Below are 12,500 nucleotides of genomic sequence, written 5' to 3'. Positions count from 1 at the left end.
ACCTGTCAATCTACTATGTGGGAGGGGCCTGTGCAGAACTACATCATCAAATGCCTGACTTGAAAAAGAGGATTATAAAACAGATATTTAAAACAAAAACGCTAGGTGGATTTTTATCGTATTCACACATTAACATTGCAATGCGAATTTTGCATCCGATGTCCCTTCACTTAAAAAAATCCAAATGAAAAGAAGCAATTATAAGAAGCAGTATTTTCTACATGAATTCTATTTCATGAGCCTCATGTTTCTGCAGCGTGTGTGTGTGAGGAACCTGTTCTGCGGGCTGGGTGATGCCCAGCTTGGCGTTGCGGAGGACCTCGGCGAGCCCGGCTCCTCCAGAGCTCTGGGGGGCGGTGTGACGCAGCAGGCTCAGAGCTCGCTCCGGGAGTTTGGTCGGCTGAGCGCACGACTGCTGCCACGACGACAGCTTCTGAGACAGCAGCTCTCTCACCTGACAAACAAAACCAGATCTTCAGACTGCTGCCGGACAGCTTACGGTCATAACTACAGCAAGTCTCTTCATTTCACCGGCCATATTCTATATTCACATTTATCGTTTCAAACACTGCATGCACAGTCGGCACAGACGCTAAATGACATTATGCTGATTATTAAAAGCGAAATGTCCAGTGAATGGCGCTACAAGCGTGTTCAGTTTAAATCTGGCAACATGCCATTAAACTTGACTGACAGATAATTTTGACCGGAGACTCAGTAGGAAACACTGCTGAAGAATGTCATTTTATCTTGATTCTATCTGTGTGACTTTGAGTGTGTTACAAGCCGTACCGGGTGCGCCACCGAGCACGTTTACATGCTGGAAACCACGTGTGTATATAGGTACTTTATTTGAGTTTTGTAGAACGGAGGTAGAGGCAGCTAGTCCTTTACTGCTGTAGCTAGTGTTACCTTGCAGTGGTAGTTCATGAGGATCTTGGTGACTGAACACTGACGATCCACCAGAAAGCAATAGCGCCTCCTTTCTTCCGTCAGAGCGGAGCGATAACCAACAGCTACCAGAGAGTCCAGCTCGCCCTGCCGGCGACTCATCAGCTCCACGTACTGTCACGGGGAGAGAAGTCACACAAAACAAGCACGCCGCTCCTTTAAGAAGGGGTTCACAAGACTTTTGCCAGCCAAAAAAATCAGGCATTAAATATTTACGTGAAGAGTTTGTTTGTTCGTGGTTTTCTAAAGTGGATTACACGACATGAGAGTGAACAGATAAAATATAGTATCTTTATTATTATTATCTTCTAGTGAGTGTTTTATTTTGACTTTGCAGCTGGACTTTAAAGTAGACTCAAACCTCTTTTTTTGTGTGTGTTTTTTGCGCCACACTGGTGCTTAATCAAGTTAAATAATAATAAGAAGAGAAGAATTATAATAAAAATAATAATAATAATAATAAGTATTAAAAATGCAATAACAATGATAATAATTATTATTACCATCATATATAGTTGTTATTATAATACATTTTTAACCAATTCTTAAAATGAAGACATTTTAAACCACAATAGTGAATAATTGCTAATAATAAGCTTTATCATAATTATTTACAATTTGCAATACTGCACTACAGATGCTCAAATGCACATACTTTTCATCATTTAAATCCTCCAGCTTGTATTTTGGCGAAGCGCTGCTGAAATGCGTTAAAAATTCGGTTTAAACGCCGGGAATTCTGCAAATATGTACATAAAGCAAACCTAGCGCACACTGCATTTTCAAACGTGCATTAAAGCCACAGCACATGCATTTCCTGTGAATCAAGAAGCAGAAAACACTGTCAGTGAGCGCAGTCCTGCACTTCATCCACATTTAATGAAATCGCAGGCTTTGATTTGATAACTACAGTAAGATATACTGCTTTTCATCAACTAACCCTGCCTTAAAAATACCCCAAAACGACCATAATGCTGTTCCAAATGTTCATCGCTTTGTGATATTCTCCTCTATTGTTCTTTTTAAACACCTTTCAGACTGCGATCCTGTTTTACTTCATACTTTCCGTTGTTTTTTCTCTACATCAGTCTTACTTTTTCTTTCTGGGCCCAGATCAGCCGTTCCGGATATCTGCCTAATCTCAAAGTAAACGACTTGTTCTTTCTCTTAAAGCGCGTTTAGACTAATGCCCGCGATAGCCCAGCTCAGGCCTACATAAACAGAGATAGACCCGCTCCTGAACAAACACGTGCTGCAGGACACGCATGCTCAAATAAACAAACACTTGTTCAATCAGCTTTAATACGTGGGACAGTGGGTCGCTCAGACGGCCTTCTCTCGCTCAATCGTCCATTATGAGTCATACAAACTATAAATGACCGGCAGTACACGACTTTCTACACCAAGTCTTCAGTAATGAACACAGCGGTCAAAGAACTGGCAAGCGACACAATTACTCAGTTCTTCAGCAGCCGCTTTAATCCAAAGCGACTTACTGTTCATTTACTGCCGCGCCGATCAGCCTGGCTTGGCTTGAAGGTGATTGGGATCAGGACGAATTGGGAAGCAATTAGCTCTCGGGTCATTCACTCACATTACTAAATGTTTTTGCGATATGTCAAAAACGTTCGGTGCCAAATCAAATGTTTTTCAAATGCCTAAAAAAAGGTCTGATATCAGACATCACAGACTCCTGTACATCTTCATGATTTCACACAATACAATATTTCTTCATGTTTAATGACAACTCAGGCTGCTAATTGTTGAATTGCATACCATTTTTCAAATATCACTATTTATGTTCAGTGTGTAAAGGAAACGTATTATTCGTTTCATGAAGTTATTAAATCAAAACATTTGTTGAAGATATCATAAAAGCTCACATTTCTTGGTGCATGTCTTTAAACTATATTTTAACACCTTTAAAGTCTGACATATGAACTTTTTTTGTTTGTTTATTAAACTTGTAGACAAAAAACAGTGGGTTTGTACCATCAGGCTCAATCAATACGCAATTCGGTGCAGATGCTGATATCAATATGTTTGAGAGCTTGTAAATCATCAGATATCATTCATCGTTCCGTATCTCCAACATGATACAGAACATCGAATGATCCTGAACTGACTCAAAAACAATGCAATGCAGTGCTGAAGGAGAGCTGAAGAAATAAAGTCTCCTCAGAAGATGTGAGATGTTTCGGAGGCTCGTGAAGATCATTGCTCCGCCGAGGAGCAGTGAAAGCAAAGCTCCTCAAAAGATTTTGAACGCACCGATTCTTCTAGAAAATGATTGATGGAGAATCAAGTAAAGGCGAGCTGCAGTAAGAGTTCTTCTGGAGATATGAAGCTGGACGTCTCATAACCCTAACCCTCATGTGTGCGATCATGTTGATGATTTGGAGGGGTCAGAGGTCTGTACCTGCATCTCTCTGTCTCCGTACTTGTTAGGATGGCGACTAGCTTGGCTCTTCCTCCGCAGCTTCTTCAGCTGTGACTGACAGCGCTCAATGGACTCCACCTTTGACTTCCTCTCACTCTGGTACTTCTTCAGCGTCGCCTGGACAAACATTTAAAGCACTATATCATGCTTCTGGGATGCTTCGGAGAGAACATGAGGAGCAATCACATCGATCTTTTCTGATTCGTTTGCTCGAGGTTGACAAGACAGAGTCGGTGTTTACTCGTCTGACTTCCTCTGTTTAGTAAATTCGGTGGGCTGTTTAGTTAGTTGTCCACTCACGGTCAGATATTTGATGTCTAGCTCCAGTTTCTGCTCGAGTTGAGACAGCAGCTCTGAGTGAAACAGCTTCAGCTGCACACAGACAGAAAAACATAAATATCAGCAGCACATTCCTACACTCTAAACTGTAAAAACAGGGCGCAATATACTGTATCATTTTACTGTATTTAAATAAATCAATTCATTGCATATACTTCATCGCCTTGTGTTTTAGCGACATTTTAAAGCATATTAGCACTTTAACATTTCTTGCTTTGTTGCGTACGACTAGCATTTCTCGCGGCTCTTGTGGTGTTTTTTGTCTCAGAATATGACTTCTTTGCAGCAGCTGCTAATGAATTATTACACTTATTACACATCGTTTTTCTCACTATAGGTCACTTTTTTTGAAACTCTTCATATGGTGAAGCTCAACAGCATCTCACACTCAACGAATTGTTCTTCATCAGGAATACCGTGTCAAAATATATACATAAACACATAAACAGGTGTTTTAATATCATTCATGTCATTTATCATCATTTTTTGTTTACATTTTTTTGGGATAAAGACATTTTAGAGGAGAACTTTTTTTTTTATACTGGTACCGGTTAGAGGTTTTTATAATTGCTGGGTCACATTTCTCAATTTTTACGTGATTTTTTTCTATCCATCTCAGCACAGCTATTAATTTCACATTTAAAACACTTCACACGTGTCTCAAAACAAGCTATTCTTCCATTACACTAGAAAAGGCTTTCACCCATGAAAGAAACACACAGCGTCAGATGCGTTTTCTTCTCTAAAATTTCTTTACAAGACAAGAATGACACTAATACCGCAATAATTCACTGCAGCGTATGTTGGCTCCTTTGTATGGGCAGGAATGAAATTGACTAACATCAAATTGCTTTGATGGTATTTGTTTTAAACGTTAAGCCTAACGGTTCTGCAGAGAGTGTTTAATGCAGCAGTCCCTATTTTTTAGCGTGTTCAAAATTGACAAAATGTTTCTAATAACCGAGTTCACTTTTACAAAACCTTGCACACAAATCCAACATCTGCACACACAAAATGCAAAATAGAGCACCGCACTCGAAATCATTTGAAAACATAATATATTCCGTTAATATCATTTCCTGTGAGATTTGCATAGAGAACCGTGCATTGTGTTTCACAAAAGCAGAGGTAAAGTCTGATAATAAACGCATTTGGTGTGTGCTTCTGGGAGAGTGTCGGCCTTCAGAAACTGTGTGACAAGTAAAGATTTTGTGAGTTGAAAAAACTGCAATGCATTTCCTGCCAAAAGAAATAAAACTTCTTAAACCAAGTAGGATTAGTAAAAATGATTGCCTTGTTCAAATTAAGTCACTTTTCACTTAGAGCAAGCTAAATAATCTGCCAGTGGGATAAGCAAAAAAAAACTTGTTTCAAGTAAAAACCCACTATTTTTTCTGAAAACAGGACAGGATTTTTTTCTTGGCTAGAGAAGCATTTTTGCACTGTGTGTGATTGTAACTTGTCACTTTGATAAGAAAGAGCACGCCGAGCCTGCACCAGACAGCTTCGCTCCAACAACGTAAGCGCAGTCACTCACCACGTCCTCGAGCTGGACCTGGATCTGCCGGTGAACCTCTGCCATCTGGAACAGCGTGTCACCTGAATCAAGACGAATCACGAGGAGACGTGAGACCCGCATCACAACAGACAGATGAGCAGTCAAACACACGCTCGCGCTCGACCTCGTCCCCCTCACGCAGAGGTCACCACAGGGTCGCATTAAAGTTCGATCGATAATGCAACAACTGCGTGTTATTTTTAGAAAACGCACGTTAAAGCTCACGTTAAAGTGATGCACGCGCAGTTATTTGATTTCTTCAGAGGACGTGATATGCATGGTTCTTGTGGCATGTTTTGTTTCAGTGGGCCGAGCCGTGGATGTTGGCCTTCTTTATCCCCTACTGAGCAACAGTGTGTGTGCGGCCTGGCATCTCTCCTCCTGCCCTCCCTCTCGTCCTCCCCCGCTGTTTTCAGCAGCACAATGAGATCATGTGGTGTTGTTAATCTTTCAACAAAGGCCTCTCTCTCTTTTGCCCCTCTCTCGCTTTCTCTTACTTTCTTCATCTCCATTTTATGGTACAGGCTTCGCCTCTTCATTCTCTTCTGCTGCAGTCACTTGCTTTTTACGCTTTCGTTTCCTGTAAACACTGATGCACTATGAAGTTGAACAATGCAGTTATATTTACTCGTGTTTCCACAATCGGTTCTCACCGTTAACTTTACTCTGCCGGAAGGACAGCTATAGAAACTGATTTGAATAGCCCTAGTTCAATAAAACTAAAACAGAAATAGGTCTACATAAAGTATAGCCACAAAAACGACATACACTCTATAAAAACGCAATTGGACAAATAAATATAATCATAAATAAAAAGGAAATTTCTCATATTTTGTTGATTATACTTCAAGTCTTGGACTTTCTCCTTTGCGATGCTTCAGTTGTTTGTTTGTGGCTCTTCATGCTTTTAGTTCGGGTTGAGATCAGGAGATTGGCCATTGCTAAATATTTTTATGTTCAGAAACTTGCTGAATTTTTTGGGTCATCGTCTCTTTGTTCAAAGCGCCACCCGGTCAACTTTGACTGAATCTGGAAAGAGACGGATATTCACTCCAGAACCGGTCCGTCTGCTTCTATCTCCTCATCGGTGAACAGCAGTAACCCAGAGCCACCGAAGACGTGCTCATCCTCACACTGCTCTGTGTTTCTCAGAGGACGTTGTGTGCTTTGATCAGACGTTTTCTTTCATTTGTCCGCAGCATGTTTTTCCAGAAGCGCTCTGGAAGCTTTCGTGGATGTTTTAGTCTTGTTTGCAGCTTGTGGTGAAGTCTCTGTATTAGCTCTGCTGACGTCTTCTCTGGACTGTAGAGTTTGACAGAGACATGTTCTTCTCTTTCTCTTTACCATGTCGTCCTCCGTGGACGTATCTCAGCTCACCAGTGTCCGTCTTACTCTTCGTGTTCCTGCTATCTCTCTCTGATGGAGAACTATGGTCTGTCTTTCTCTTGCGTGGAGAGATCTTTGACTGCATGACGTGGTTCACAGCAACCACTTAAAATCAACCCCAGACCTTTACCTGCTTAACTGATGTAGAAATAAGGAAGGAAAAGCCCACATCTCTCCACGAAGCAGCATTTGAGTCGGCTGTTCGGTTATTAAATCTTTCTGTAGTTTTTGCTGTGTCTTACCCAGTTCTTTCGAGCCCTGGCTGTCGCTGGCCAGCTCTCCGAGTTTAACCAGAGCATCAAAATAACCCTTCGCTGCTACTGTGACGCCTGGAGAGATAGAAATAGAGAGAGCGAGAGACACAGAGAGAGAGTGGGCATGTTACAGAAGTCCGTGTGCTCCAGAATACAGGACCGTTTGGCAGGTGAAGCTCAAGCTCACACTGATCTCCACTGGACTTTTGCCCATCACGCAGAAAATGAACATGATTGCATAACGATGTCTGACCTGTCAGGGCCTTTTCATAGTGTTTGCCCATGCTGACAAAATTCTTCAGACTGGGGTTGAACTGGTCCAGAATGCCCTTAACACAAAATCACATTCAGTCGGTTATGAATTTTTACTATTTTACTGTTACAATTATTTTGGCTGATAAATGTATTTTTGTACGCACAAAAATAAATATAGACCTTGGAGCGTACGTTTAAAATGAAAGATTTAAAAGACGTCTCCTTATATCATCTCGGAGCGTCTATTTATGGTTTACCTTGTAGACATTTTCTGTCATTTTGTTGACCTCGTCTGATCGGGACATTGTGCTTCTCTCTCCGGATCGGTTCACTTCTAGACGTCGGGAAGTCACAGCATACACGGCTACACAGAGAGAAAGAGACCAAGAGACCAAGACTTAGAGGATCTGCTTTACAGAGGAGCACACGACCACTTCACGGCAGCCATTGGCTTCCATAGTGTTTTTTTTTCCATACTATAGAAGTCAATGGCTACCATCAACTGTTCGGTTTCTAGCATCTGCAAAACAATTCTCCGTTTTGGGAGCTATCCCTTTATGAAACTGTATCTAGAAAGAGTTTACTTCTTGAACACTGAAAGGAACTCTCAATAAAAGCCGCTGGCCTCAGGAATGCTTTCCTCTAGAAGTTATGAGACTGCTGAAAGGATTTGCCTCTACGCAAGCACAAGGGCGTTAGAGAGGTCAGTTGGTGTGTGACTGCATGATCGGGCCTCGACTCAAAAGTCTGGGCTCATTAAGATCCTCCACAACTGTCTTGACAAACCGTTTCTGTACGGATACTGGCATTCAAAAACAGGAAGCCAGTGTCACAAAAGAATCAGTATTTTTCTTCAGTTCAAATGACGGAAAACTCCTGACCGCTTTAGACACTGAAACCCAACCATCAAGAGAAAGTCATCTTTCACTTCTCCTGAGGAATTAGGAAGGACCTCGTTTTGTTGGACAGGTGAAATCATTTTAAACAAACCTTAGACATGCGGCATTGCTCGAATCATGTCAAATTCGATTTTTTTTGTTCTAAGCTAACTGAGACTTGTTACAGCCCTCGAATCTGTGCATCGTTGCTCTTTTGCTGCTTTTGATTGCCCTTCGAATAAAAGCATCTGCTAAACGACTCAATGCAAATATACACAATACGCACTTTTACGTAAGCTTTTTTTTTTGCAGAGTATGTGAATGTTATATTATCTTAATATCACATTAAGTGAGATTAGAGCTGAATAATGATATAGTTAATACAAACATTTTACTTTTAACGATTCAAACAATCAAGCTGTCGCAGTTAGCTTAGCAGCATACTGTTTACACGAGAGCACTATACGCAGACGAAGTAGGATGCATGCACCTTTAAGATTTTTATGACACACTTGCTAACTTGCTTGTTCTAGATAGCAACCCAGCCGCTGAGTCAAATCAACCCAGTTGCTGGTTCTGCCCGTACTTTACCCAGCACTGGGTTGTGTTTAACCCAGCTGCTTTTAAGAGTGTATCTTTTATTTTACGTAACCTATACACAATTCCTTGACTTTCTAAAGCAGGACCACCTCTGCAGGCGACCGCCCCAGAGGTTTGGTAGCCTGACTCTGGCCAAAGCCCTTCTAATGCTCTGTTATTGCGTGTTTAAGTTCTTAAGTTCACGAAATCGAGTCCGACATGTCACCGAGCCCGGAGGAGAGCAGTTCTTCCCAGGCGCAGGAGTCAAGCCGCTGAACAAACACTGAGCTCACGCGGCTTCCCTTCTGGAAAGATCACGAATAAAAGATTCCAGTCAGGATTACCCATCGCATAAAGCTTGGGCTCTGAAGGCCAGTGTTTACAGCAGGTCAGCGCTCTCATGTGTGTCATTAGAGGAAGATTAGGAACAAGAATTTGACCTAAATCGAGTGATCGAGTGAGACCCCCTCAAAAACAACATTCCCATCATATGATACTTCATTGAGCATCTTGTCTTCCCTTGTTTTTCTCTGACTGATACTTCACCAACCGTTACAGACGCGATTCATTTTATTTATTTACGCTCTCAGGTTTTTTTCCCAACTGCCTGCACAACTTTTTCAACTTTTCCTCTTTGTTTCAAAACTTCAAAATGAAAAAAAAATGCAAATACCGCTGCATTGAAAAATACCGCACGCATCTCACATTTTCAAACACCTTTGCTGAAATGTTAATTTGTCGGATTGCTGTGATATATAGAGAATTGTGTGTTGTGTTTTGCAAAAAGTGCTACTTGAGATTAGCGTATGGTTTTGCAGATTTGGTGTGTGTTGTGAACGAAAGCCATTCAGCTTTTAAAACAAAAACTATTAAAAACCCTTGTTCATGCAAACGTCCCAAACGTTACTTTTGAATATTCTCCGAACCCTCCTAAACAAGTAGTGACATTAAAAAACTTAATGATAAACATCCAGCTGAAGCATTTCAGGAAGAAACGTTTTTACAGTGTTTAAAAGGATAACGCAGGAGAACACTAGCAAACGCTCAATATAAGCTAGTTATCTTTAATTCAGTAATCGTCCAGCTCAGTTCAGTTCAAATGATAGCTATGCAATCATCAATACTGCCATAAATTAAGCTAAAAATACCTTTAAATTGACAATATTGACAACATCTAGCCCTAAACACTGCATACGAGAACCTCAGAGTAGTAATATGTATTACTATATGCCTGTTAGGGGTAATTAAGGCACAGATTTGCCCCTTTAAGGTTTCTGGCCCATTGAGCAGGGTCAATCAGTCAGCCCTTAGTTCACATCACAGTCACTAAACATGATTTGTGATATGGGGGGCGGGACATTCCTATACTAGAGCAGATTTGATTGGACAAAGCAGCTCCGAGTTCAACATGAGTCATCTGAATTTATGTCCATTTTCCTGGAAGAGAAAGGCTCTACATTTTAAAGCCTCTGGCAACAAATTAAAAGTTAATCTACTTAACTTAATCAAAGCAAAAACACAAACATGAATTATTGAATATGTATCTTTATTTCTACTCACATTAACCTCCAACTGCGCGCACATTTGTGCTCCGTGTTTGCTACAGAAACGAATAAATAGCATGCATTTTTTTTTTTATAACGCAATCACGACGCGCCTCTCTAACTTTCTTCTCATACCTGACACCTGTTTCCCGGAGATTCAGATGTGCGTTAAAGCGACGAAGCAGAGACGAAACATGAGCTAAAGGTGGATTCTGCTCGTCCAATAAAACACGAACATGACATTCCCAGTCATTCTTGCTCTGAAATATCGCTGCTTTGAGAAGCAATCGTTCACAATCATCCGCAAAGCAGCTTCATCGGCCTGAGAATGAACAAAGCCCGTCTCGTCCGTCAGTGGGTTAATCATCCCACTTTCATGTTTCTTTATTTTAAACGGCACTTGTTGCACCGAGAGATCTTTAGGTTGTATTTGTGAGGGACTGAACTCCAGTGTTGTGTTATGTGAAGGAATGCTCCTACCTCTCCAGCGTTCATGGTCTCCTCGGCGCTTTGTCTGCTGTTTTTTCTTCTCAGTCCCCCCCTGACTTACTTTCCCTTCTTCTCCTTCTCCTCCTTCAGTGGTGTGGGGGTAGTCGGTTTGTCCGCCCCAGTAAAGCCCTGTCCCGTGCACCCCTCACCCCTCGGCCGTCTCTCCCGAGCTCCTCACCGGATCCGGGTCAGGACACGCTCGCTCATGCTCGCAGCAGACTTTGCTCTTTATTCCGCTCAGAAAGTGCGTTTTCTGTCGCTGAGTCGCTGCCTCCGTCCCGGACAATGTCTTTACTCTCTGTCTGTGTCTCTCACTGGGACTGAATGTCAATGAGGTAACGGGACGGCGATGTGAATAGAGCCTCTGCTCATTACAGGAGCCCCTCACACACACACACACACACACACACACACACACACACACACACACACACACACACACACACACACACACACACACACACACACACACACACACACACACAGCCGCTCATTCATACTCCTTCACTTTTAAACCCGTGAACAGAATATCAGAAGTGTCGAGTTCAAACACAGGCTGGACCTTTTCCTCTCGTTCCTTTCGACTGCACATTAATATTTTCTCTCCCTCGCTTCGGTACAAAAATGTATGCAAAAATAACTTTGAACTGAACGTACATTTGAACGCAAACAGCACGAATCATTTCTGGTAGATTGGTCTCTGTGGTCACATCTTGATGAACGTTAGCTTTTCGGTATGTTTTGTATTTTTTTCCTGCAAAAAAAAAAATGTTGCATTTAAACAAAAGTCCATGCTTAGCCATGCATTGCAGAAAATCATAAAAGGGGCCCGAGTCTCAAACACTGTTGTATTTTACACTGTCCTCAAGGATTAATATCAATTTTTTAATTTTTATTTAGCATGCATTATATAATTTTTTTATATGCATTAAGTTTTCCTTACCAATTGTCCAGCTTTGCATTTTCTAAAAAAAAATTAATAAAAAACCCCATAAGTGTTAAATGTAACACTTACCATCCATCAATACTACTACAACTACAAATCAGTTATCAAAAGGCTTCTCCAGACACGGGCTGATATATTGGTGTGGTGGATTGCAATCACTATTTGGCTTATTTCTTAAAAAAATCACAATGTCACAAAACTTGGCATACATGAAAAATATACAAATGTCTGTGAATTTTTCAGCTGTTTCTAAATGATCAGCCGGTATATCAGTGACAGAGGTCCACTAGAGGGCGACTGACCACAATATATTACAGTAACGAGTTCAAATAGAATTAGTTTGCGAAGAAAAATGATTTCCAGCATGCTTTTTTGTAGGCTACTTTTTAGTTTCGTTACACATAGTATTTATACAAATTCGGAACTACGTAAAATTATTAATAAGTAATTTGGTAATTAAAAAAAAAGTATTTAAAACGAGTTTAGAGTGAGCTCTACTGCCTTCTTGCGTTTGGATTCAAAACTTCAGCCTTAATTCTTTTTTTTTTTTTTTTTTTTTTTTAAATGTGATTAGGTTGAAAAGTATCTAATCCGTCAGCGTTTTATATGATGAGAAATGTAAGATAACATGCGTATATGATCAATAAAGGAAATAAATGTATGCTGTAGTTTTTTATCTTATTAGGATATTATTAGCTATTATTACTAGAATATTGTTGTTGTTATTTGTATTATATTAATTCTGCCATTTGTTTCTAAATTAAAATATATATAGCCAAAAACTCTTCATTTCTCGAAGTTTTGACTTCGGTGCACCTATAATAATTGTTTATATTCGCACTATTTCGACTGGTTCGGGTATGTACCGCGGAGTAGCACGG

At 40.7% G+C, this 12,500-nt stretch overlaps 1 protein-coding gene across 1 annotated transcript in view; it reads right to left on the bottom strand.

The window, feature by feature from the left end:
- zgc:158689 (uncharacterized protein LOC791177 homolog) overlaps window positions 1-11,058 on the bottom strand; it is a 16,523-nt gene extending 5,465 nt beyond the window's left edge. Inside the window, exons 1-9 of the mRNA XM_043261181.1 lie at window positions 10,665-11,058; window positions 7,441-7,547; window positions 7,182-7,257; window positions 6,917-7,003; window positions 5,268-5,329; window positions 3,692-3,763; window positions 3,371-3,508; window positions 913-1,065; window positions 275-454 (exon numbers count right to left, since the gene is read on the bottom strand). Of these exons, the coding sequence (XP_043117116.1) occupies window positions 275-454; window positions 913-1,065; window positions 3,371-3,508; window positions 3,692-3,763; window positions 5,268-5,329; window positions 6,917-7,003; window positions 7,182-7,257; window positions 7,441-7,488 (816 nt within the window). The 5' untranslated portion in view covers window positions 7,489-7,547; window positions 10,665-11,058. The remainder of the gene's footprint in view (window positions 1-274; window positions 455-912; window positions 1,066-3,370; window positions 3,509-3,691; window positions 3,764-5,267; window positions 5,330-6,916; window positions 7,004-7,181; window positions 7,258-7,440; window positions 7,548-10,664) is intronic.
- Window positions 11,059-12,500: the final 1,442 nt, after the last annotated feature.

The sequence above is a fragment of the Puntigrus tetrazona genome, chromosome 16 (genome assembly GCF_018831695.1).
Source record: "Puntigrus tetrazona isolate hp1 chromosome 16, ASM1883169v1, whole genome shotgun sequence".
In the NCBI taxonomy this organism is placed as follows: Eukaryota; Metazoa; Chordata; class Actinopteri; order Cypriniformes; family Cyprinidae; genus Puntigrus; species Puntigrus tetrazona.
This window is presented reverse-complemented; position numbering and strand designations above follow the sequence as displayed.